Source organism: Rhinolophus ferrumequinum, chromosome 10 (assembly GCF_004115265.2).
Source record: "Rhinolophus ferrumequinum isolate MPI-CBG mRhiFer1 chromosome 10, mRhiFer1_v1.p, whole genome shotgun sequence".
Taxonomy (NCBI): Eukaryota; Metazoa; Chordata; class Mammalia; order Chiroptera; family Rhinolophidae; genus Rhinolophus; species Rhinolophus ferrumequinum.
Window position 1 is genome coordinate 17309083 of NC_046293.1, and position 25918 is coordinate 17335000.

The window sequence follows — 25918 nt, forward strand, 5'->3', positions numbered from 1 at the left end:
TTATTTTGCTGTCCATGGCATTATTTATCACCAAAGTAATTTACAAACAAATACTCTCCTATAAAACAAAGAGTAGATTGGTTCATTTAGAAGCTACCATGGTGACAATGGTGAGAAGAAAACACATTCGTTTTTCCTAGCTGTCAGAAGTGGATTTGTCACTTTCAGAATTCTTCACTGACAGTCAAAACCCTGGGCTCTAGCCTTTAGAAAAAATATCAACCAGACTTTGGGATGAAAATATATGAAGTTCTTTAAATTAAAAGAGTAAAGTAGAGCTAGTTTGAGCATGAATCATGATAAATAAGTTTTTAAAGCTAGAATCCAGTAAAGCCTAAGCTAAGCATAAAATATAAGTATGGACTGTTAAAAACTGTATGTTTGATTCATTCAAACAAAAGAGGAAAAGTTTCAGAAGGCATTTATTATTTTAGTCTCTCTTTGCCTAATGTATATAAAATATGAAATAGGAAAATCTACTTGATTATTTCTATAAGAATTCTCTGAAATCTTTGATTAAAACCTGTATCTTAGGATAACTGTTGCATTCTTGATGCATTATGTCTGATTTTACAGGAACTTTAAAAACTCTTCTGTATAATACCACTGTCCATTTATCCACAAACATTTCTTAAACACTTACTTTAATGTGCTATATTAGGTATTGTCTAGATTTATTTAGCCAGCTAAGGTTCCCAAACACCATTTGAAATTTTTATTTTTGTTATTAACTATTTAGACACATTCCATTGCTTTTCAGAATTATGTGTGTGTGTGTGTGCGCGTGTGTGTGCACACACACGTGCACACACACACACACTGAGGGTGCCAAAAAATGTATACACATGATTTGTATTCATCTTTTGTTATCGGTATATATTGAGTATTACAATTTTAATACACATTTTAAGAAAGGAAAACTATCAAAATTGTAATACTCAATATATACCGATAACAAAAGATGAATACAAGTCACGTTTGACTTCTGCAAGTCACGTTTGACTTCTGCAAGTCATTACAAGAGGTGCTCAAAGTGGTTACCATCAGTGTCCAGACACTTCTGATGACGGAGAACTACTGGTTGGGCAACGTTGACCAAAGTGTCCACTTGTATACATTTTTTTGGCACCCCTGGTATATGTCATATGTGTGTGAATAGATAGATAGATAGATATAGAGATACAGATATTTAAATGATCCCTTAAATATTCATTTTTCTAATTATATGGCTTACCATCTCACTAGGAATAATAGCCAAAGTCTTCACAGTCCCATGAGATCCTATACAATTTAACTCACTCCTGTTACCTTTCTGATCTCACGTCTTCGCTCATTCTGCTCCAGCTCCACTGGCTGCATGTCTCTTGAATAAATATATGGACAGTCTCCTCTCTTGAGGACTTTGCATTGACTATTTTCTCTGCCTGAAACATTTTTTCCCAGATATCTTCATGGTATACTCCTTCACTTCCTTTAAATCTATTAACTCCACTCTGGCACCATTCCTTTTACCCCTTACCTGCTATGTTTTTCGTCATATAACCTTCAAATAATATGTAAACTACTGCTTATCTTACATAGCTACTTTGTTTGTGTCTCTCCCACTACTAGAATATAAATTCCATGAGGGTAGGGGAGTTTTTGTGTATTGCACTATTCCCTGTTCCTAGAACAATACCTGGTATATATTAATAGTATTTAACCTATGAATGAAAATGCCTGTATTTTCTCTGTGCTGTTTTACCTTTTGATAGGTTTTGGTGACAGATTTCTTTTTTTTCACTAGCTCAGTGGTTTTCAGACTGAGAAAACCACTGGAAACTGTCAAAATACAAGTTCCTCGTCCCTACCCTGCTAAATTAGAATCTGGAGTTGGAACTTGGAGCATGTGTAGTTCTAAAAAAGCCATACTCATGAAGAACTATTTAAAAATATTTCAGCCTGTAACATCATTAAAAGAAGTTTTATTTAGAAACATTTTTGATAGAATAAATATTCATTTTATTAAAAACAAACAAATAAACAAACAAACAAACATGCTCTCGCAGTACTTGGAACTTAGCTTCAGCCCATTCCTTTAGTATCACTGAGTAGGAGCAGGGGTTCAGTTTCTTGTGCCTCAGATTCTTCCAGATTTTAGTTTAATTTTCCTGGTTTCAGTACTTTACGTCCCCTCTGCCTTTGGTAGGAGATTCTGATTCCTCAGCATTTACAGGGTTCTGGAAGTGCTGTTCCTTTGTGGTATCTCCCTCTTCAGGCACAGGGACTTGGGCTTCCTCTGCTCTGCTAAGTCATCCATCATTTCCATGTTACTGTGGCTCATATATGCCACCTTGTCATTAAAATTGGAGTTTGTGTTCTACTTCTTTGTGCCTTGTTGTTTGGGGGTAATTTTCAAGGAGAAAGGGGGGAGCAACATCTTTACACTGCCATCTTAAAACTGCAAATTCATCCTAGTTAAATTTAATTTTATTGTTTTTAGTTTATTGTGCCAACCTGTATCCCAGAATCTTATTACCCAACTTTTGTTTCTTACTGCTCCCTGTCCTGAATTCCATTCTTCATACAAAACCACAAATCCTTCCCGATATAAGCTCCATGCTTTTCCACCTCTGAATCTGGGTCCCACTTCTTTGGATTATTACATGTCCAAATTCTACTTATCTGACATGTTCCTATGAGCACTTTTACTAAATCATCCTAGTTCTGAATCCATCAACACATAAAGCTTGAGTAATATCTCCCTTCATTGACCTATCTAATCACTTTATCTATATTTTTTATGGAACGTATGACTTCATAACCTTGTTCAGTGATTATTTACATATTTGTATTTCCCCTGTTGAAAACCATGAGAGGAAGAAGAGCTGTGTCTTGATTCACCTTTGTATTCACTTTAGCACTTTAGCCTGTAAAGGTGCTCAATCAATACTTGTTGAATGGATATTTTATCGTACATGTTAACTCTCCTTGCTAGCTTTGTGTCACTTGAAAATGTGTAGAAATGCTCCCATTTCTTCAGAGTACTGATTTACAATGTTTTGTAGTCCCAAACTAAGAATAGACCAAGTAGAGGTCTCCCTCACGCTGGACATGAATCTGCCAATCATTAATCTTCTTGAGCCCTCTGTAAATCCAGCATTTCTCAACTTCCTAAGTATATTACGAGTGATTGTCAAAATGACCAACGACAGGTATATGCTACATGTTTGATAATGCCCAGGATTGTTTTTCTTGGGCATGATTATCACCAGAGTTCTTGTCACTCTGCATCATCATTCAGTTCTATCGTTTTGCTCAAATGTTAAGTATGAAATAGTTAAATCTGTTCCCCCAGTGCTTCCTTTATCTGTTGAAGGATAAACTTTTCAGCATATAGGAATTTATCAGATGCTCGATTTGGGCAAAATTTAGCTGCCAGTACATCACATCTGTATTTTATCCTTGTGCTTGTTTGCAGCATGTTTTAGAAAACCTCATCTAAATTCTTCATCTGGTCAGGTGGCCAAAAAAGTATGCTCCACCTCATAATACAACAGTTGCCTTTTATTAGCCTCTCTTAGGGGTTTCGTTAGCCCAAGTTCAAGAATTTCCATATTTGTGTTGATTTATAGGTATCTTTCTCCTTCCATTGTAAAACATGGTAATATATGCCTTTCAGATGCCAGTTCCTATTTATTAATAAGTGTTAGCCATCCCTGGGATTCACTTATTTTGAAATTTCAGATTTGTTCTAGACACACACACACACACACACACACACACTTTTTTTTAGGCTGTTGAATTTGTTTCCTATTTCTTTATATCTCTCCTGTTAATAATTACCTGCTACCCTGTTTCCCCGAAAATAAGACCTAACTGGAAAATAAGCCCTAGCATGATTTTTCAGGATGACATCCCCTGAACATAAGCCCTAAAGCGTTTTTTTGGAGCAAAAATTAACGTAAGACCCAGTCTTATTTTCGGGGAAACATGGTAGTTCTGTTTTTCCCCCTGTCATGTTATTGCTATTCATAGTCTTGCAGTTTTAATTGAGGATTTTTTAAGTAATTTATTTTTTTATTGAGGTAACATTGGTTAATAACATTATATAAATTTCAAGTGCACATTATAATTCGATATCTGTATACTCTATTGCATGCTCACCACCAAAAGCCTACTTTCCGTCTGTTACCATATACCCTTTACCCATTTCACCCTTCCCTGACATCCCTTTCCCTCTGGTAACCACCTTTCTATTGTCTATGAGTTTATTTTTGTTTTTTTCATGTTACCATTTTGTTTTATATTCCGTGGTAAGCGAAATCATACAGTTTTTGTCCTTTTCTGACTTATTTTACTTAGCATAATACCCCAAGCTCCATCGTGTTGTCTCAAATGGTGATATTTCATCTTATTTTGGCTGAGTAGTATTCTATTGTTTATATGTACCACATCTTCTCTATCCATTCATCCATTGATAGACTCTTAGGTTGCTTCCATATATTGGCTATTATAAGTATTGTTGCAATGAACATCGGGTACATATATATATTTTCAAATTAGTGTTTTCATATTCTTCAGATAAATACCCAGAAAAGGAATTGCTGGATCAGATCATATGATAGTTCTATTCTTAATTTTTTGAGGAACCTCCATACTGTTTTCCATTGTGGTTACACCAATTTACACTCCCACCAGTAGTGTACAAGGATTACCTTTTCCCCACAGCCTCTCCAACACTTATTTCGTGGCTTTTTGATAATAGCCATTCTGACAGGTGTGAGGTGATAGTCTCGTTGTGGTTTTGATTTGCATTTCCCTATTAGCTAGTGAAATTGAGCATTTTTCACATATCTGTTGGCATCTGTATATCTTCCTTGGAACAATGTGTATTCAGATCCTCTGCCCTGAGAATTTTTTTATTCTTTGGTTTCAGTTTAAAGCCCCTTGATCATACCTATGAGTCTTGCTAAGGATGATCTTTTGGTTCTTCTGAGCTACTTAGCACTTTTCGAGGAGTACATAATCATTCTAATGTCATAAGTTAGCACTGAAAATGTTGTTCTTCAGCAGCAACTGCATAACTAGCAGTGTTTTCTATATCCGTATCTTTACAGAACTATAACTAGAAGAACAGATGACAGTAGCACCCTGCTTTAGAAAATGCCTCACAGGAGAGTCCTTAGAGACCCATTACAATCTGTACATAGACTCCTTCAATTTCTGCCATTGACATGGGAAGACTCTAGATAGCTTTGTATCTCTATACTCCAGGGTAATGAAATGCCTTCCTATTTTCTGTGATAGTCATTCTGCTAGTGATAGTCAGTTCATTCTGCTAAAGTGGTTCAGTTCCTTGAGTGTTGGTTCAAAGGGATATAGATAGAAAGAAAAACAAATTTGACCACTTCCTGTAAGGAGGAATCTAACCTCAGTTAATTCTAAAGGGTAGCTTCATTACAAATTGCCTTATCCATACTGGAAATTGCTTCATTTTCCCAACAAGATTGTATATTTTTATTAAAATACCCAATTTTTCTTGACCTCAAAGGGTGACTAAGGTTTCTCTAGCTTATCCACTACTCGAGAATTTAGTTTTAGGTATTAATATAGAGAAAGAGTAACATCAGCATAATTCATCAAACGAGACGCACTTCGTCCATCGGGATGGTCTTGAGTACTTCGTCGTCCATCGTACACATTGCTGCATGTTACGAAAGCTCAATTTTAGAGGCTCCTATTCTGTATAGGGAATTGTTTGGATTAACAAAAGAGAAGATAGCATGGTCTCCAAAAAACCTGTCCTTCTGAAAAAAAAATCACTGTATTTATACCAAGATTATAAAAATGTATTCCTAAGATTCTAAAAATAATATTCCTGTACCCTCAAAAGGGAACTGACAGTTCCAGACGTCCTCTCACCTCCTAAGAACAATAACAAGATTTCTTTCATTTTTAATTGCCTTTATAGTTTTATCATTTAAAAAGGAGTTGTTGCTCCCCAACCAGAGTCTTATACCTGTAATTCCACTTGGGCTGAGTTTATCTTTTTCCAAAGTGTAATATTCTTCCACTCAGCATCTTAATACTTACTAGGCCCTCAACCTTCTGGTAGTCTCTTCACTTTCTTCCTTTCTGAATTATTGTTTAAAACCATTTCATTCTCTCTAATAAAACAGAGAATAGACAAATATTTTTCAAGCTACTTTAGCTTCTTTGCTGGTATAAAACCTTGAATTTGCTTGACAACCCATGTAGTGATCACTTACTTTAGACAGGAAGACATAGGAAGTCCGGCAAATTACAAATACAGATATTTAACAATTTTCAGGCCTGTTAATTATCAATGAACTACAATATTTTTGGCTTTCTTCTTAAGCTGCCACAAAATCTTCCTTTTCCTGGATCCTGGTTATCTCCTGGAATGTACTACTATTATTTTGCTTTGCCTCACTTGTCACATACCTGCCAATCTATTTTAGAGCCTAGGTAGTTAAAACTGCTCAGTTAATATAAACTCATTTGAACATAATCCAGCAGAAATTTTCAAATGTCACAAGTACCAGTTCACAGAGAAATAAGGAGCACCTCATTTTTTGGTCTCTATACCTTTTTCTGTCACTCCTAGGTTACTACCATCTGTGAGATATAAGAATGATTACAGTTCCAGAAAGTTGTTTATGTGAGACATTTGAATGCCTAAGAGTACACCCAGATCTTTACTCTGTACTTCTGGGATGCAACATGATACAGTTTCTTAGCTTTGTCATCCTGTGTGACCATGTTCAGGTCATGTTGCCTCTTAAGTCCTCAGTTTCCTCATACCAAAAATGAGACCTGAAGTTCTCTCTAGATTTATGATCTATTTAATTGATCCCCAGATTTGGATCTCATTATTAACGAATGTTCCTGGAACACCTGCTGGCATTTTCTGATTTTCTTTTCCTTTTTAAGCAAGTTTTACACAAGATTTTTCAGTGAGTAATACTGTTGTGTTCCAAATGTGACAGATAATTGATTCTGATTTAATGTTTGTTGTCATAATAGTGCAGCACAAGCCTTTACTAAATTACATATTGCTTTTATAACTTAACTGGAATTGTGTACATAGATCACTTTTCCAACAATTCTCCCCCTTTTACTGGCAGAGCTTGGTGAATCCTTTGCCAGTAATAAATTGTGCATTGGGAAAGTCCGACTTCCACATTAAGAAGCTAATGACTTGTGTTTTTTGAAACCAGATTTGCCAAAACAGTCTCTTCAGACACTTAGGCTTTTTTAAAGCTCTATTTTCTTTGGCTGGCTTAAAATGTGAATTGAATAATCTCCTTGGTTCTGGTGGTTCTGATGCATCTGTTGCCAGTAGTGGATGTTGGCCTGGGCAAATGGGACTTCCATTACCTAAGGATGAAGAGTCTCCAACTGATTATTAAAGATGTTGATCAAGAAGTTATGTACCTTGGACCTTGCAAAACTAATCAAGCATGAAGTAGAGTGCTCTTTAGATAAGGTGTAGTTTTTGTAAGAGTAATTAAAAGGTTTAAAAATCTTTTTTGGGATATGACCCCAGTGTGACTTTCCATGGTCTAGAGAGCTCTAGGGTAAATTCCTTGTCACTGACCGACAGTGTAGTCAAAAGTGGTTCATATATGGTCATAGAAGTGGAAACCCCTGCTATGGATTTAGTTTAACAACCGTTATTTCTTTTCTCATTTTTTTTAACTCTGTAGGTATTATAATATTAGTATGTGTTTTGTTTCCTTTATAATACCTATGATTTACTAATCAATATCAAGGTCAGTATTTTTTGAGCACATAAAAATTGAAGGGGGAAAACTTTTTGTGCTGTTTTTGCCTCACACTGTACAATGATTGATTTCTCACACACATGAATGTAGGTAAAGGTACAAATAAACATTTGTCTGTTTAATTAATTGAATAATTTAGCCAACTTTGAAAATTGAAAAGGGAAATACATTATTCTTCCCATCAACTAAATGGCCAGCTGGATCCATTTGACCACAACTAAAAGAAAGAAGCAAAGGTTAGCAGAATGGTAGACTATATGAGTAGTAACTTTGAATTGGGATAAAGGGAACTCAAGTGACTACTGTTCTTTTCCTTCCTCTGCATTCTATCTTATATCAAATGCTGGAAGGATTAGATAGTGATTTCCCCTAAGGCAGAAAACTGACAGCCACCAGTTGGGAGCCCCTGGGGTGTTAGTATGCTTTGCCATGGCCTGAGTATCTGGAGAACCTAGAAACAGGTAACTTTTTGTTGTATTTTTGGCAAAGAACTACCAAAATTCCTTATTCTCTGCTAAAGTCAGTGAACTAGCTTCTAAGGAAACCATGTGTGAGGAATTACTAGGCCAGTTTGACAGATGGTGATTTGTCAATATTCTGGCTGCCCTTTGAACCCTTCCCCAAGTTGCCTTCAAAGTTAGAGTTCAGAACCAGTCATACTATGTATGTATTTAATGTTGAGAAGTATTTCTTTTAAATGGTGTATTTGCCCTTTTGTTTATTCTTTGCTATTTTATTTTTCTTAAATATGTTTGTTAGAGAGCAGTAAACAGTGATATTGCTAAGTTCAGATTTTCAATTTCATACTTTTCCTGATGTATGAAGTTAGAACACTGAAAGAAAAACATGTAGTGGGACAGGTTCTACCAACTTTCATGGTTGTCAGTATCCATTTGGTAATATTCTGTGCACCTGCCTTGATTCTTATCTATGCCTTATGAAGTCTTCACTAATAACTACTGTTGCCATAAGCATACAGCTCAGAATATTTTAATACTGATACCACACTTTTCATTATAGTTATCCTCGGGTGGCATTCAATTACCACAAAAGTGTTCATTTGTGAATAATTTGTTTCCAGGAACTAATTATTTAACCATAACTATTTTTATTTATAGTGCTTATGGTTTCTGGAAAAATATATTTTGAACTCTGAACCTCACTCAGGAGAGTGTGGAATGCTCAATGAAAGTTGAAGAATTCTGTCAGACCAACAAGCTGGTGTATACAGATGTTGGTCTCCATTAGAGTTATAGGAGGACATTTGGCTACTGTACATTTGCATTCTTTGTTTTTAATAATGTATCAGATAATTAAAAATTAATTTAAATTTAAAAATAACTTAAAAGGGGGAGTAAGAGAAACATAAATTTGAGAATGCAAAATAATCATTTAAAAATAATAAGGAAATAAATTTAGGGTGCTAAATTTGTCAAATCAGTTTTTCTTAAATATAGAAGTATGTTTGAAGAATATATTTCTTCAGGAATATATTCTCTCTATATATTTTTGTGTCATTGGTATCATAATTAAAATAATTGAGATAACGTATAGGACAGCTTATCTGAAATAGTCCTTTCAAACCAAAACATGTAATTCTTTATTTCAGTTTATTTATTTTGCTAAACGCCAATAAAATTTACTTCATCTGCCCTAAATTCACTATAACACTATACTTCTATACTCCTCTGCCTACAAAAGAAAGAAAAAAGAAGGAATATAAATAAGCAAGCAAGCAAGGGAAGGCAACTTTTAGAGGATAAGCTTAAGGTAGGTTTAAATTTCATAGGAATTTCCTTTAAATGATACGTAAAATGGGAACTAACAAAGACAGAGGCATTCAGCAGAAAAATATTAACTTTTTTGACTTCATATCTTTCATTCCAACTTCTGTAAACAACTTCTTCGCTCTTACTTAGAAGTTGTGACATGACTATTAATGTTCACAAGGAAGCTTTTGAAGATATACACTAACAATGACAGTTTTTATACTTGCTGAAGTGTGTGGTGTAATTCTTTTACTCAGATCCAATTATAATTTTTCAGTTACCCAACTTTGGTTTCTCAGTGCCCTTCTATCTTTCTTTCCTGCTGACTACCTTCGTCAGAAATATGGTACCTCTGATCAAAGCTTTCCAAATTGGTGAGGAGGAAATAATAGTAATGTAAATTAAGTAGCTACTTACTTAGATTTACTCTTTATAGGAATATTATGATTCTCACCTTAACTATAAATTTGTTTCTCTAAGATTATGGTTAATTAATGGGGAAAAAAAGTAAAGACCCCAGGAGCCAAATGAGCTATCATAAGGCAGTGGAGTCACCTGACATGGGAAAAAGTGTCTCAGAGATTTTATAGACCATCAACTTGACAGAGGCACTTTAGCGCCATTATTTGGACAAGGATCTCAGATACTGGAAGTATTCATAATGGGGTGGACTCTCCTGGTGTGGAAAACAATGTGCCTTGAATAGATCACGGCAATGTAAGATGCAACAACATACCTCATTTGTAAGTTAATTTTTTGGTAAGGATTATTTTATAATTTGCAGAAAATGCTAATATGTTAACTGTATGATTTAAAGGGAAATAAAATTGATTTCAAAATATTTTATTGGGAAAAATGAATAAAAATTATATGTTCCTCTACCAGAAGATATGTACATCTTTTGTATTTATCTTAATACTGAATTTAAAAAAAAATACGTATCTCTGGACCTAAGTATAGCTTACCAGAGTTTTACATGGTATAATACAACATCCCAACTTTTCTTATTCTTTTCCTAGTCTGAGTTCACAAATGACTTTTATTCAGTTAATTGGTTAGACCATGTGCTGTTGACACATTAATTCCAGATTCAGGACCCTTCATTGTGGTTCTGTAGCCACATGGGGTGCCTAATTCTGGCCATCGCTCTTTAAACGGGTGCCTATGGGCAGTGAATGAGAAATTCATAATACATCAGTTCAAACATATTACCACTATTGAAAAATTAGTTCAAAAGTGAACATTCTGTGATTTCAATCAGTAGAATTATCTTTATCATTAATTACTAAGAAGTCTATTCTTTATATCTTTTATTGCTATATTTGGAGATATTTCTTTAAATCCTCTTCAATAGGTACATATAGGAATAAGTTTCCAAAAACTGAATAAGAGATCATCTGAACTTGTTACACTTTTAATTCAAGTAGCAAATTCCAAAATGATTTGCAATGATTCTTTTTAAAGTTTTTATTCCTAGAAAGTAAGTAAACATATAGAATTAGACAATTCTAATCAATACATGTTTTCAACAACAAATATCATTTAAGTGAAATGAGGTGTAGCAAAGCTGTAATGTACCTGACGTATTCATAATGGTGTTATAGCATTAATTAGCCTATCAAAGCAAGTCTTTAAATTATTGGGTTTTTTGCATTATAATAAAGGGAGAAAAATGGGTCTTCCATAGCACCAAATTACTTCCAAAATCTGATGTGCAGTTAGTGAGGAGTACTTTCTCCCTGTGGAACTGATCTCTTGAGATAACATTGAAAGGGAATAATTTCCTGTTAGGTCCATGGACACTGGGAATTGTGCCAGTCAAGATTTGTGAGCTGCTTCTAAGTCAACGAATACTTGAGGCGCTAAGAAATGGTCAATACCTAATATTTATCATGTTACAAGAATATTCAGGGGGGAAATCAATCACATGGGAAAATAGATGCAGCTACCGTGTTTCCCCAAAAATAAGACCTAACCGGACAATAAGCCCTAGCATGATTTTTCAGGATGACATCCCCTGAACATAAGCCCTAATGCGTCTTTTGGAGCAAACCTTAATAAAAGACCCGGTCTTATTTTCGGAGAAACATGGTATAGTTTGAGTCTCATAACAATAGATTCCCTAACTTTTTGAAATAAATTTTTAAAGGTTTTCTTGATAGGCATTTAAGCTAACCTTTGTTCCCATGCCTAAAAGGCACAGATAGAACTGCTAACATGTATTTATTTTATGAATAAAGTAAGAGTAGCTGCCTTACCAATTTCCTGGAGCCTAGTCATGGCCTGTGTCATTTTTGTCCATTTTATCATGTGATTTGTTCCTTTATATTTAAAGATAATCTGATGTGCAGTTAGTGAGGAGTACTTTCTCCCTGTGGAACTGATCTCTTGAGATAACATTGAAAGGGAATAATTTCCTGTTAGGTCCATGGACACTGGGAATTGTGCCAGTCAAGATTTGTGAGCTGCTTCTTTGCCCACATACATAGGTTCAAATGAATGACCAGTGCAGGCAACAGTATCAGAGTTAATATCAGAATCTATCGTTTTCTAAATCCGTACAGTCATTAGAAATAAAGCTTCCCTTTTTTTAGATAGCCATCTTCATTCTACAGTGATTAAGAGGTTTAAATTAATTTTGTATTCCTTCACAGAAAGCTTCCAGAACGAGAAAAGATGGAGCATGCACTTGCTTTTGTGTTATGGTTTGTTTAGTAAACATTCATTATCTATTATATAGAATATTTCATCTAAAAATTTTATCCTAAATATAACACCCTACTAGTATATTTCATAAAATGCAGTATAGATATTTCAAAGAGAACATTATTGAAAATCAGAAGGCAAAGAAAGGATTGAGTCCATTTTACTAAGTTAAAATTTAAGTAAAAGGAGCCTGATTGGGGGACTGGCTGCCTTTTTCTAACCCATAGCATCTTTCCAATCCTCCTCATTCCCTCTCCCTTCAAATAAAACAAGTACCATCCATCTATCAACTCAGTAGATCTTTTCTTATATTGTTGACCTAGGTAGGGAAGAAAACTTCACAAACTTCATATTTTCCATCTTTCATAACTGAATTGTTATGATTCAAACTCATAAAGTGAGAGGGAAAACTCTAAAATATAAGGCACTTTTTTGTTATTTAAAAAAAAGGGAAAGTAATTTATCTCTATTAGATTGAGTAAGAGGGTTTTTTTTTTCCTCCTAATCTAAAACTTTAGGAAAATTTCAACATGTTTCATAAAGGAATGTAGTAGCTTGGCTTTCATTAACACAATAACACATAAATGTAAATATTGGCAGTCCTATAACCCCAAACAGTTTTTGTGATATAAGAAACTAGTGTTTAACTATTAGTGCTGCCATCATAATTTCATTACTGTGGCTTCTTTACACACTTTCTCCAGTGACGCAAATAGACATGATTTTTTGGAACATCAAACTTATGGCTGACTTCTCTCTTCCTCATTACTTATGTTGGACAAACTGTCATTATCACTTGCCAAAAATAATCCCACAGTTCAGTAGACTTCAGTTTTGAGGCCTCTCCTGTCCTCCTAAGACCACCAGTAGCCTTGTCTCTTAGAGATTAGAAATTGGACTCTTTTTTTGATGTTTAACAAACCAGGCTGTTCCTTAACCTCTAAGAATGAATATAACAAAACAACCAATTTTCTATGCAACATCACTAGAAACATATCAGCAAATCCCTTTGGAATGCATCCTTTGTAACATAGGCCAAATTATTTTTGTATCATGCTTTATGAGATTTTTATTAAGGTGATGATAATAGTAAAGTCTCTAATAGGGAAAGATATTATCAGTTATATGTATCTTCCTTTATCTATATCCAGATACAGAAATGACTAAAAACTCACTAAATTTTGGTAATATTCTTTTGCTGGAATCAGCTTCGAGAAACTAAGAGTAGAATAGGGATCTTATAGAGTTCAGACTTCTATTATTCTTATACTATAACCAAGTCCGTGAAACTAATGTTAAAATAGGGAGCTTATTTAATTCCACCAACTTCCCTGTTCCTATTCCTCCCTTCCCTTTTACCACCTCCCCTCACTCCCACCCTACACACACTTTCCTTGCTGTATTTTAGGAAATGTGTTTTTTTTTTTTTTCAGTCTCATTTCTTTTCCCTTCTGTTTTCTCGGTTTTGTAACTTGTTTGTTTAACCTTTCCAATGATATCCTGTGGATTATGCTAAAGTATAATAAATAAGTTACATAGTCAAGTTTGTAGAAAGACCTTATACCATCAAACCATAGTTAATAGAAACTGAGAGGTCTTTTTAAAGAAGTATGACATTAACTCTGCACTTTTTCCCATTTCTCCTTAGCACTTCAGTGTTTTTTAATGAAATGTTTCAAACTTCTAATTTCCCTGTTATACTAAATAGTTGAATGGCATTTAATTATCAAGTACAATTCCCAACTTGGTTGTTCAAGTAGTCAACTTTCTCTTCCATCAAATGAAATTTATTATTATGTGATCATTAAGTACATTTTATTTAAAAATATTTCTCTCAAGTCTTAGTTCCAGGCAGTGTATTTTAAAAGTGGTTCAAGTTTTAATCTCATGCTTACTTTATCCCAAATGTAAGAGTGTGTTAGCATTCCATTGCCCCTTAGCAACTGACTGCTTTTTTATTTTGTCTTTCATTTATCCTTAAATTTCAAAAGCTAACAAAAGGCCCAGAGATTTACCTTCTACTGTCTTTGTCTTCCCAACCTATCGTATTTCATTTTTCAGAATACCTTAAAGATTGTCCTATGGAACAATTATTACATTCAGCAGTATGGTTTTGAAGAAAATTTTGTGATGGTGCTATTTATTTTCATCCATCTAATATTTAGGATGCATTTACGTATCCATTGTTGCCCAAGTTTTAATAGATTAAATTTTACTAATTTATAAAATAAAACAGAACAGGTATGAAGATAAATGTATGAATGGGCCTGTAAATGACAGCCTTTCCTTTGCTACCTCTCAGGAGGGAGAGTCTTCCTGGTAACCTGCAAATGTGAAAGAAGCCTTTGCTTTCCCAACCTCCTTTAACCTAGCAAGCTGTAGAGAACTTGGACTTTCCCCCCCTGCATTGCAAAAATAAAAGATTATGGTTAAAGAAGGCATTTTTGCTGGACATCTTTTAAAAAGTAAATAAGAATTAAAATTTTAACATATTTTCTGGTTTTAAAAAATGAGGAGTATAGTTAATCATGATCTGAACTTAATTTGGCAAGATCCGTAACAATGAGAGATACATGGTCATTAACTTTGAAGACTTTTGTGTTGAATTTATAATCCACTTTACTCTTATTTTTAGCATGTGCTTGCCTGGACTTAAACACAGATTTTATTGGGTAAAATGTAAAATAACATCAGCATTTTGAAGGAGGTCAAATATCTGCACAAGTATGCATTTGTTCTTAAAAAATATGTTTGAGACAAGCGTACATATGATAGATTAAAGATTTGTGTATATTTCTATGTATCTCTGTTTTTCATTTTAAATAAACTCCTATCCCATCTTCAAGACTCACCTCAGCGAATCCTTTGCTGGTCATCAACTCTGCCTGCCTTTCCTTGGTTCTAACATTGCCCATTATACAGGGCTCTGTTATCAATTTCATGCTTGTATTGTGCTCATATGTTTAACACATCTGTTAGACTGTACTCCCGGAGGGCAGGGGCTGATTATATTTTTATTTTCTCAGCATAAAGCACTGTGCTGCCATAGTGATGTGAACACAGAAGTATAGGATTGTGGTAACAGAATTCTACTACTAACCACATATGCTCCTAACCACCCTGTAAGATCCCCGAGACCAAAAAACTGTAAGATCCCTGAGACCTCAAGGGACAACTGCAAAAGAAAGCAGGGAACCTTGGCTGGATGGATGGGTGCCCAGAAACTTCAGGGTAGGGCTATGAGAAATTGGACTGGAGCATCAGAGCTCCTACGGGGCCTCTTTCTGTATTTACTCAGAAATAAATAGAAATTTACTTAAAAAGGGAACTGATTTGATGGATAAATAAACATTTATTGAAAGCTCACTTGTAAAGTTCAAAACTGAATGTCACAATTGGCTAGTAACATGGGAAGACCAAAGGAAAGAGTACGCAACAGCAATAGAGAGGTGACTGAGTTTTCTCCCATGTGGGCCCTGGCTCAGCTTACGCCTCCTACCTACCTCATGGGATGAAGAGATATGAAGGAGAGTCCCAGCCACGTGTTCAGCCTTTTAAAGCACAGCGACCCCATTTACTTTTGAAGGTGATATAATCAAAGTCCTCAAATTTAACACATCAGGTGAATATATCCTCATCTTTTGGGATGATGTGAAGAGGAGTTGACAAAGAGACTTGATGGCATCTTCTCTCCTTAGAGCTTTATAAGTGAGCTTTCAATAATTGTTTATTTATCTATCAAATCAATTCCCTTTTCAAGTAAAATTGTATTTTTTTCTGACATTGCCTTTTCTTACTATTTTGATGTTCTTATCCTGAACTTTGAAATTCACATATTCTCAATGTTTTTGCAACGTATGCACTTCTAGAATTGTCATTGCTTAGTGTTGGTACTGGTGTGGGGAAGACGTAGAATACAGTCCCAGGAGAGTTCAATTGTATTTGACCTTTGTGCATCATGTGTCCAAACGGAAGGACGTTGATTATGAAAAGAGCATTCACATAGCTATACTTAAGAGGAGAAAGCTCTGAAACCTTTATTTGAAAAGAAATTTATTCATGCTGTTAAGTATTCATTGTACTGTTCCATCCAAGGCTTTAATCATTTGAATTATCAATGTTTTCTTTCTTTTGGTGATAGAAGAAGAGAGGGAATATAATACCTGGCTTCTATACAGCGGAATTACTAATGGAAAAGCTCAAATAGTTAATTTGGGCTTATATGGTATTGGATAACACTGATCCATTAAGTCAGTTAAAATGTTTACTGTTTTAGATTATTCAAGTGCTATGCACATTCGAATATAAAAGCAAAATAAGAGTTATTTTAAATGAGCCATTTAATATGAGCCACCAGTTTTAAGCGGTATGTGGAGACATATAAAGGAGGCATTTTTTAGCTTCTATTTCTTTAATTTTTCCAGTTTTTTAAAGAAATAATTGACATATATCACTGCATACGTTTAAGGTGTGCAGTGTGATAGTTTGATTTACATATATTGTGAAATGATTACCATAGTAGGTTTAGTTAACATCTATGAGCTCATAGAGATGCAATAAAAAGAAAAAAAATTTTCCTTGTGGTGAGAATGCTTAGGACCTACTTCCCTAACAACTTTCCTGCGTCTCATACAGCAGTGTTACCTGTTGTCATCACGTTGTACATGACATCCCAGGGCTGACGTGTCTTACTCAGAACTGGGAGTTTGTACCTTTTGACCACGTTCCTCCTATTCCCCCTCCCCCACCCACTCCTACCCCTGATAACCATAAATCTGATCTCTTTTTGTATGAGTTTGTTTTGTTTTAGAGTCCACATATAAGTGACGTCATACAGTATTTGTCTTTGTCTGACTTATTTCACTTAGCATAATTCCTTCAGGGTCTATCCATTGTCCCTAATGGTAGGGTTTTCTCACTTTTTCTGGCTGAATAATGTATCTACGAGTATATAGATATAGGTATCTATGTAGATATAGCTATATAGACATATATCTCACACGTTTTTTATCTATTCATCTATCAAGGAGCACTTAGGTTGTTTCCATGTCTTAGCTAATTATAAATAATGCTACGAACATGGGGTGTAGATATCTTCTCAAGTTAGTGTTTTCGTTTCCTTTCCCAGAAGTAGTTCTATTTTTAATTTTTGCTCAACCTCCATACTGTTTTCCATAGTGGCTGCACCAATTTACAGTTTCACCAACAGTGCATGAGAATTCCCTTTCGTCCACATCCACTCCAGTATTTGTTATCACTTGTCTTTGATGATGGCCATTCTAAAAGGCGTGAGGTGATAACCTCATTGTGGTGTTAATTTGTATTTCTCTAATGACTAGGGATGTTGAGCATCTTTTCATGTAACTGCTGGCCATTCATATATCTTCTTTGGGAAAATATCTATTCAGGCCCTTTGCCTATTTTTAAATTGGATTATTTGGTTCTTTGCTATTGACTTGTATGAGTTCTTTATATATTTTGGATATTAACTTCTTATCAGATATATGGTTTGCAGATTTTTTGTTTCCATCGTGTTGGTTGTCTTTTTATTTTCTTGATGATTTCTTTTGCTGTACAGAAGCTTTTTAGTTTAATGAAGTCCTACTTGTTTTTTATTTTGTTGCTTACGCTTTAGGTGTGACTTCCATAAAAATCATTATCAAGATCCATGTCAAGGAGCTTTTTTCCTATGTTTTCTTTTAGGAGTTTCGTGATTTCAGTCTTTAATTCACTTCGAGTGAATTTTCATAAATGGTGAAAGACAAGGATACAGTTTCATTCTTTTACATGTGAATATCCAATTTTCCTAGCACCATTTATTGATAAAACCGTCTTTTCTCTATTGAGTGTTCTTGGCTCCCTTGTCAAATATTAGGTGACCATATATACTGGGTTTATTTCTGGGCTTGCAAGACTGTTCCATTGGTCTATTTTTCTGTGTTTATGATGGAGGCATTTTTAATGATTGGATTATTATATTGTGTTCTTTGCTTAGGGTGTTCCTGTCATGGCAATAAGAAACAAAATGGTATTGGAAGGACTAGACCCAGATCTTCTTGAGTAAGTAATTCTTCTAATATAATGATATCATTACCAAGATACTGAATTTGTAATACTGAGTTATAATAGAAATATTTCAAACACTACTTTTTCCTATACAGTGTTTTATAATTGAGGAGACCACCTTCATAAATAGTGTCTCTGCTATGTTACAAAAATGAAAAATCTACCCTATGCTAACCCAGCCTTTGCACATTTAAGAGTATTTACAATAGATCAGTGGTGAATCTAGATATCCAGAAGAGACGGAATTTGATGACAGTTTTGTTACGTAGCAGTAGGGTCCATAAGAAGTATTTTTTTTTCCATGCTGTCTGCTTTGTCTCTCTTTTCTTCCTTCCTTCTTTCCTTCCTTCCCTCCTTCCTTCCTTTTCTTTCCTTTTTGCTTTTCTTTTCTCTTCTCCCTTCTTCCTCTTCCTCTTCTTTTCATTGTCCTTCTCCTTCGTTTCTCTCTCTCTCAATTATCTACCAGATTTTCATTTAAGACCTTACTGTATAGGAAATTTTCTCTACCATAATCTAAGTTGAGCCAGACTAAGAAATAAATAGGGTAAAGTCACTCTAGGTCCACATTGATTGTTATTATGAAACTAGATACTGGATTGTGTGAGTTTTATTAAATATTTGTTGAGAACTGCTGACAATTTGTGGCTCAGAAATTTGACAATAATTTATTCCATCCAAGCAAACCTGGCTTCATAGCTCATCCTGAATAAAATATATCTTAATGTATTATTCAGAACTAGACTGTTTTGTAAGTATCTAGATACTTATAAACAGTCTTTCCAGTTTGGGGCTTTTAGTTCACCCCAATGTATTTAGCTATGTTATTCAGGCATTCATGTTGTACTAGCAGTATACTACTTTGGAATTTTTCTTGGCTCTCAGCCCTTCAACAAAATGTGTTCATTTTGGAGGTGAAACACCATAAAACAGTCCCTTTTTCATATTTTGTCATCAAAAGTATGAAATTTGGGAATTTTTAAAAAGTTTTTAAGAACAGATTTTCAACGTGTATCTAACATTTAATAATGTCCAAGTAGCAAACAGTTCAATTGCATGGAGTGGTAATTTGAACTAAAGCATCTTCAGGATATTTGACATTTGTTCTGGAAATTGTTTCTGACACACACACACACACTTTAAAAGCAGATGGATTATGACATACATTTTAATGTGATTGAACATATGGGTCCACTCCATTTGGTACTCACTCTAATATATGTTGTAAATATACTTAACATTGACCATGACTTTTTTTTTTTTTTTTTTTTTTTTTGCTTCTGGAAATACACAGTAGACCTGCTATAATAACAGAGCTAAGTGACCTTTGAAATGATGATTTTTCTCTCTAGAGAAAATATAATAAATGGAAAACTAGCATCCCAGTCAGCATCAACATACATTGACTATCCAATCCTTTTACCCCGGTGGCTTCATTTCATCCACTGTTCAGACTAAAGCTACTTCATAATCCTTTACTTAACCAGCTACCCACACTAGCATTTTTAACATCCCTCACATGTGATCACATCACATACTTCCATGTCCATTGCTGTTTAGTTCAACCTCTCATCATTTCTCACCTGAATTATTATAATAGTTCCTGACTGGTTTTCCTATTCTCTTTTAATCTGTTACTAAAGCCTGAGTGTATCTGTTCATACTTCATTCTTCATTCAAATCTTTCTGTGACTCTCTACTGCCTTCAACCTATAATCTAACGTGTTAGAATTGCATATAAATACTTTTATCATCGAGTCCCAGATTCTTTCTCTAGCTTCATTTCTCGCCTATCTTATGTAGCTGTAACAAACTACTGGCAGTTCTCCGTATGTATCATTTTCTTATTCCCTTTTGGTGTCTTTGAATGTTTTCTCTCTTCTCCATGGAGCTCCCCTTCCCCCATCTTATTGCTCTCGCTGATTTCATATTTTAAGAGTCCATTTGGGTATCACCACCCTAAGAAGTCCATGGATGGCTACCAAGGGGCCAACCCCTGGTACCCCTAATAATTCCTTGATGTATCCCACTTAGCAAATTTGAGGGTATGTCATTGTCTGTAAATGTTGAGAAACATTCAGTTGCAAGATGGTGCCAAGTTTTAGGGTAGAATTCCAGTAACAGCTCAAACATTGTCTTACAGAAAAGCTACTCCTCAACCACAGCCTGGAGCCGGAATTCTGCCCCATTACCTCATAAGTACAGGCCATTGGTCACAAGGGGCACTGGTTGGAATGGGGGTGACTCACTAGAACCTATCACCACTACTGCTAGCAAACCAGCTCCAATTGCATTTAGCCAGATATGATAAATGGAGGAATCAACTGCCTTGCTAATGAGGAATTCTGGCACTCTGATAATCATGTTTACAGAAAGTTAAAGAGCCTCACTTTGGGAGAAAAGTCTGAGCTGATGAAAGAGAAGAAAATGTGCCACCCAAGTGAAGAGTGTACTTTCATTTAGAATCTTAGGTACATAGTAAGCCTCAGCCAAGAACTTTCAGTAAAGATTGTTCTGTTTTCTTTTTTCTTTTAAAGTATAAACATACACTTTTTTTTTATTAGCCTTAGATAGTAAAACAGACTCATACAACTGCTAGAAGAAATAGTCTAGATTTGCCTGTACTGAGCAAAAAGCAAAGCTGAGGTTGATACAAAATAACTACTGATCAGAAAATACATTGTTATTTGATTGTATATAAAATTTCGGAAGTTAAGTATACATAATTGTAAACTAAAATAGTTTACATGATAAAGGAGAAGAGAGCCTGGCTCTTTTCCTAAGAAAAATGACGATTATCGAATTTTAGAAATTCTGTAAAACTTAAGAAAATGCCTAATAATTGCCAAATAAATAGTATTTGTGTGCTGCTTCTAAGGGATTAATTATTTTTAAAAATCCACATTTTTGAAAATAATAATAATTCTTATATAATCAAGAATTAGTCCTGTTTATTTTAAAAATTAGTTTCCAATGCCACTGAAAGAAAAAGATATGTGAAAGAGTACCTTTGTCACCTCATACTCAAAAGAGTTTAATGGGAAAGAAAATGGAAAATTTTAAGGTTAATTTGTTTTAGTTTTGTATTCAGAAATATAAACCAGGTAAACCGTGCCTTGTAAACTCTTCCAATCAATGCCTGGATTTTTTACCAGGGGAAAACAAAGAAAAAAAGCATTTCTCTCATATCCTGTTCTAGGCTTACATTTATGTCCCAGAATTAAGGTTATTTACTATTATTATGCAGTAATTAGTATTTTTACTACTCTAGGATACAGAGATTAACCCTTGGGCCTGCCCATCAGCTAGAGATGAAATTCGTGATGGTTAAAGGCTCAGGCGAAGGCAGACTTTAGTAATGGTCAGCTTGCTGGGTTTCAGGTTCTGCCCTGCTACTTTCTAGCTATCTGACCCTGGACTAATTACCTAATTTCTCTGTGCATCAGTTTCCTCATCAGTATAATGGGAAATGGAAGAATTCATAGAGTTGATCGGACTAAATAAGATAAAAATGTAAGCAGTTAGCCCAGTTCTGGATAAGCAGTAAGTGTTAGATGTGATTTATAAATGTTATGTCATGGAGGAAGACGTAGCAAGTTCTAAACAACTTCCCAGGCTTTTGGATCACAACTTGTTTATAATCCTGTAGTTACCTGTATACCATTGTGATGAGACAGGTGAAGAGTTAACAGGAACGGGCTTGTGAGCTGGTAGGAAGGAGCTCAAACATGCACCGCTTATCTCTGACTCCCTGGCTAGCACTGCACCTGAAAGCTGACAAGCACCTTACATCCATCAGAGGTGGGAACGGAGCAGTTCCCAATCGCCATGGCAACCCCCTGCAAGCTGACATCCGTCATAGATGGGAACAGGACAGACAATTGTAATGGCAGCCCCCCTGCAGGCTGACAAGCACCCTATATCCTGCTTAGAAAAATGTGAAAGTCGAGCTAAACAAAAACCCTGCACAGCTGTCTCCTTCAGACTCTGCCCTGGCAAACGTCTTCTGCCAGTATTTCTCTTACCCCTCTGTTTCGGCAGCTCTATCAGACTACCCAGGCAAAACTTGTTTTGCCAGTTCCAAACAGAACTCTCTCTCTCTGCCTGACTTTCAATGAATCTTTTTGCTCTTGTAGAGTCTCCTGAATGCTGTCATGTTCTGCGATGACCAGTGGTCAATTTCACACCAAGACACATTTGTGTTTTCAAAAAGAGATATTTACCTTACACAGAGTATTCTGTTTTCTCAAACTGGAAAATCTGTATTTTAAACGTTGCAGTAAAGAACAGACTTCTGAAATTCAACTGGTCGTACTCCATAGAAGTAAATGGGGACAGTTTGCAGCATATTGATTTGGCTGAAGAAAGCATGTAATTGAATTCAAGTTACTCTGCAGGCTTCGAATAGAACCAGCTCAGTTGGCATTTGTCCTAAAGATATCTATTCAAAAGATTTATACTCTTCTCCCAGACTGTGGAAAGACCTGTCTTATGGTTGCCAGAAAAAAAAGTAACCACCTCAGCCTACTTATCACTGAGACAGAGGGGATTTATTAGTGTTAACCAAAAGGATACTGGAAAGCAAGATTTTCTGTTAATTATATTCAAGACATGTCCAACAGATTTTTTTGCCCTCTAAGGGAATTCTTTTCGGCCAGTGATCTTTGCCTACCTCTTGGTACACAACAGCATTAATGGATTAAAGGTTAGGTTTGGGCTGACTGAGGATAGAAGAGGCCTCAATTCCCCAACCCGACAATTCCAAAAGTAAGTTTTTTTTTTCACTCATTCCATTTTTTTATCTTGTTGAGCTAGGTTCCCATTCAGTTTAATTGCCAGTCTTCAACCACTGGCTGGCAGACTGGCAACAAAGTATAAGACAGGAGAAAACAATGTCAAAAAATTGTGATTGGTCCGCTGTTAGAGACCTTGATCACAAGAGTGAGAGAGATAATAAAAATAAAAAAGACAGTGTTACTAGAGCATTTGAGATTTTGCTCCCTGGTATATGTTGTCAGTTTGGCTCAAATAAGCTCTTATAAAAATTAAAAAAAAAAAAAAAGGTAGTATTACCCTATCCAACCAAAAGTTTGCTCATCAGTGCACCCTTTGGATTGATTTATGGCCAAAAGGGGGAACTGTGGATAAAAAGGGGGTTCTATAGAAAGTAACCTGACTGGGCGATCTGATCATAAACTCCTAACTGGGCAGGTCATGGAGGGTAGTCACGCCCCAGACATGTAACTTCTTCAGTAACAGGTTCATCTTTGCCATAAGCAAGCCCTGTCCATTGTTTCTGTGCATCTAGGTTAACAGATGTTTGAAATAACCACCCTCAAGAGAACACATACGCTTGTTAACTATCTGTAGTCCAATCCCCGCCTTGATTTTTCTCACCTCCATGTAATCTTCCTTACATTCCCTCCATAATTCCAAATGCATAAAAGAAGCTGCAAAATTGTTATTCTCTAGAGCGTTTGAGATCTTGCTCCTTGGCATGTGTCCTCAGTTTGGCTCAAATAAATTCTTATAAAAATGCAAAAAAAAAAAAAAAGGTGGTGTTAAAAAGCAGTTGTGGTCTGTCAGTGGCTAAACTTCTAGCTATAAAATAAATAAATCATAGAGATATAGTGTACAGCGTGGTGACTATAGTTAACAATGCTGTATGTTTGGAAGTTGCTAAAAGAGTAGATCTTAAAAGGTCTCATAACAAGAAAAAATGTAGGTAGATGTTAATGTGTAGGTGGATATTAACTAGACTTATTGTGGTGATCATTTCCCAATATATATAAATATCGAAATATTTTGTACACCTGAAACTAATATAACATTATATGTCAATTATGTTTCAATTTTTAAAAATGAGTTAAGACAAACAGTAACAAGTATGAAGAAATTGGAACCCTGTGTACTGTTGGTGGGAATATAAATGATGTAGCCACTATGGAAAACAATATAGCAGTTCATGAAAAAAATTAATTATAGAATTACCATATAATCGAGCAATTCCTCTCCTGGGCATGTATCCAAAAGAAGTCAAAGCAGGGACTCAAACATATATTTGTACACCCATGTTCATAGCAGCAGTATTCACAATAACGCAACAGTGGAAACAACTCAAATGTCCAACCGTGAGTGATTCAACAAAATGTACTATGTATATGCACACAACAGAATATTATTCAGCCTTAAAAAGAAAGGGAATTCTGATATATGCTACAACATGGATGAACCTTGAAGATCTTTACTATGATAAATGAAATAAGCGAGTCACAAAATGATAAATCTTATATGATTCCACTTAGAAGAGTCAAATTCATAGAGACAGAAAGCAGAATGGTGGTTGCCAAAGGCTGTAGGGAAGAGGGAATGGGGTGTTATTGTTTAATGGGTATAGAGTTTCAGTTTTGCAAAATGAAAAGAGTTCTGGAGATGGTGGTGACGATTGCACAACAATGTGAATGTAAAATAAATGACGACTTAAGAATCCCAAACTTAGTAATGCAATTTCGGTGAAAACTTATATTTCATATAACTTCTCCCCACCCTCCACCTATGGCTCCTGCCAAATGGTCTGATCTCAACTACTGTTGCACTGTAATATACCTTACACTCTAGTTATGAAATGACATACTTTATTTTAATCATCACAAGAATCCAGTTACTTGGGTACACAGTAGTAGTTAAATAACTTACCCAAAGTTGCCCAACAAGTAAGTAGCAAAGATGGGATTTGAACCCAAGCAATATGGCTCCAGAGTTTGTGTTCTTTTATTTATTTATTTTTTTAAGATTTTATTGGGGAAGGGGAACAGGTCTCTATTGGGGAACAGTGTACACTTCCAGGCCCCCCCTCTAAGTCAAGTTGTTGTCCCTTCAATCTTAGTTGTGGAGGGTGCCATTCAGCTTCAAGTTGTTGTCCTTTCAGTCTTAGTTGTGGAGGGCGCAGCTCAGCTCCAGGTCCAGCTGCCGTCTCCAGTTACAGGGGCACAGCCCACCATCCTTTGCGGGAGTCGAACCGGCAACCTTGTGGTTGAGAGCCCACTGGCCCATGTGGGAATCGAACTGCAGCCCTCGAGTTAGGAGCATGGAGCTCTAACCGCCTGAGCCACCGGGCCAGCCCACAGTCTGTGTTCTTAACCACTATGCTATGTGCAGCATCACATGTATCAAAAAAGTGATTCCACATATAAATTAATTTTATCCTTTCACTCCCTTCTAGGCCTAGGCTGCTTTTACCCTTTTCTTAAATAGCATGTATTTTAGGGGAGTTGTGTACATTGTTTTATTTGTTGGTGCTTCCATAGATACTAACATAATTTTGTATTATAGTGTTCAAATAATTCCCTTAGGTAATTTTTTTTCCTTTTTGACAAAGTGAAGACAATAAGAAATCAACTATGTAACAAAGAAGAAGTTACTGGGGGAAACGTGCCTGGTTTTCATGCCCACTGCTAGAGTTCTTGCTTCTAGGGACAGTGATGAAGTCTGTGGTCCTGTGTTCGTATTTTAGGCAGAGGGAGCCTCAGTCAAAACCTAGAAATGCTGTAGCCAGTTTAAAAGTTTTACTGTATTGAGTATATGTGACTT

General features: G+C 35.5%; 1 protein-coding gene across 3 annotated transcripts in view; it reads left to right on the forward strand.

The window, feature by feature from the left end:
- The window catches only part of WASHC3 (WASH complex subunit 3), a 42288-nt gene that overhangs the window by 14914 nt on the left and 1456 nt on the right, over positions 1 to 25918 (forward strand). For all 3 annotated transcript variants that reach the window (XM_033116237.1, XM_033116238.1, XM_033116236.1), the window contains one exon: positions 18261 to 18325. In XM_033116237.1, coding sequence (XP_032972128.1) covers positions 18261 to 18325 — 65 coding nt within the window. The remainder of the gene's footprint in view (positions 1 to 18260; positions 18326 to 25918) is intronic.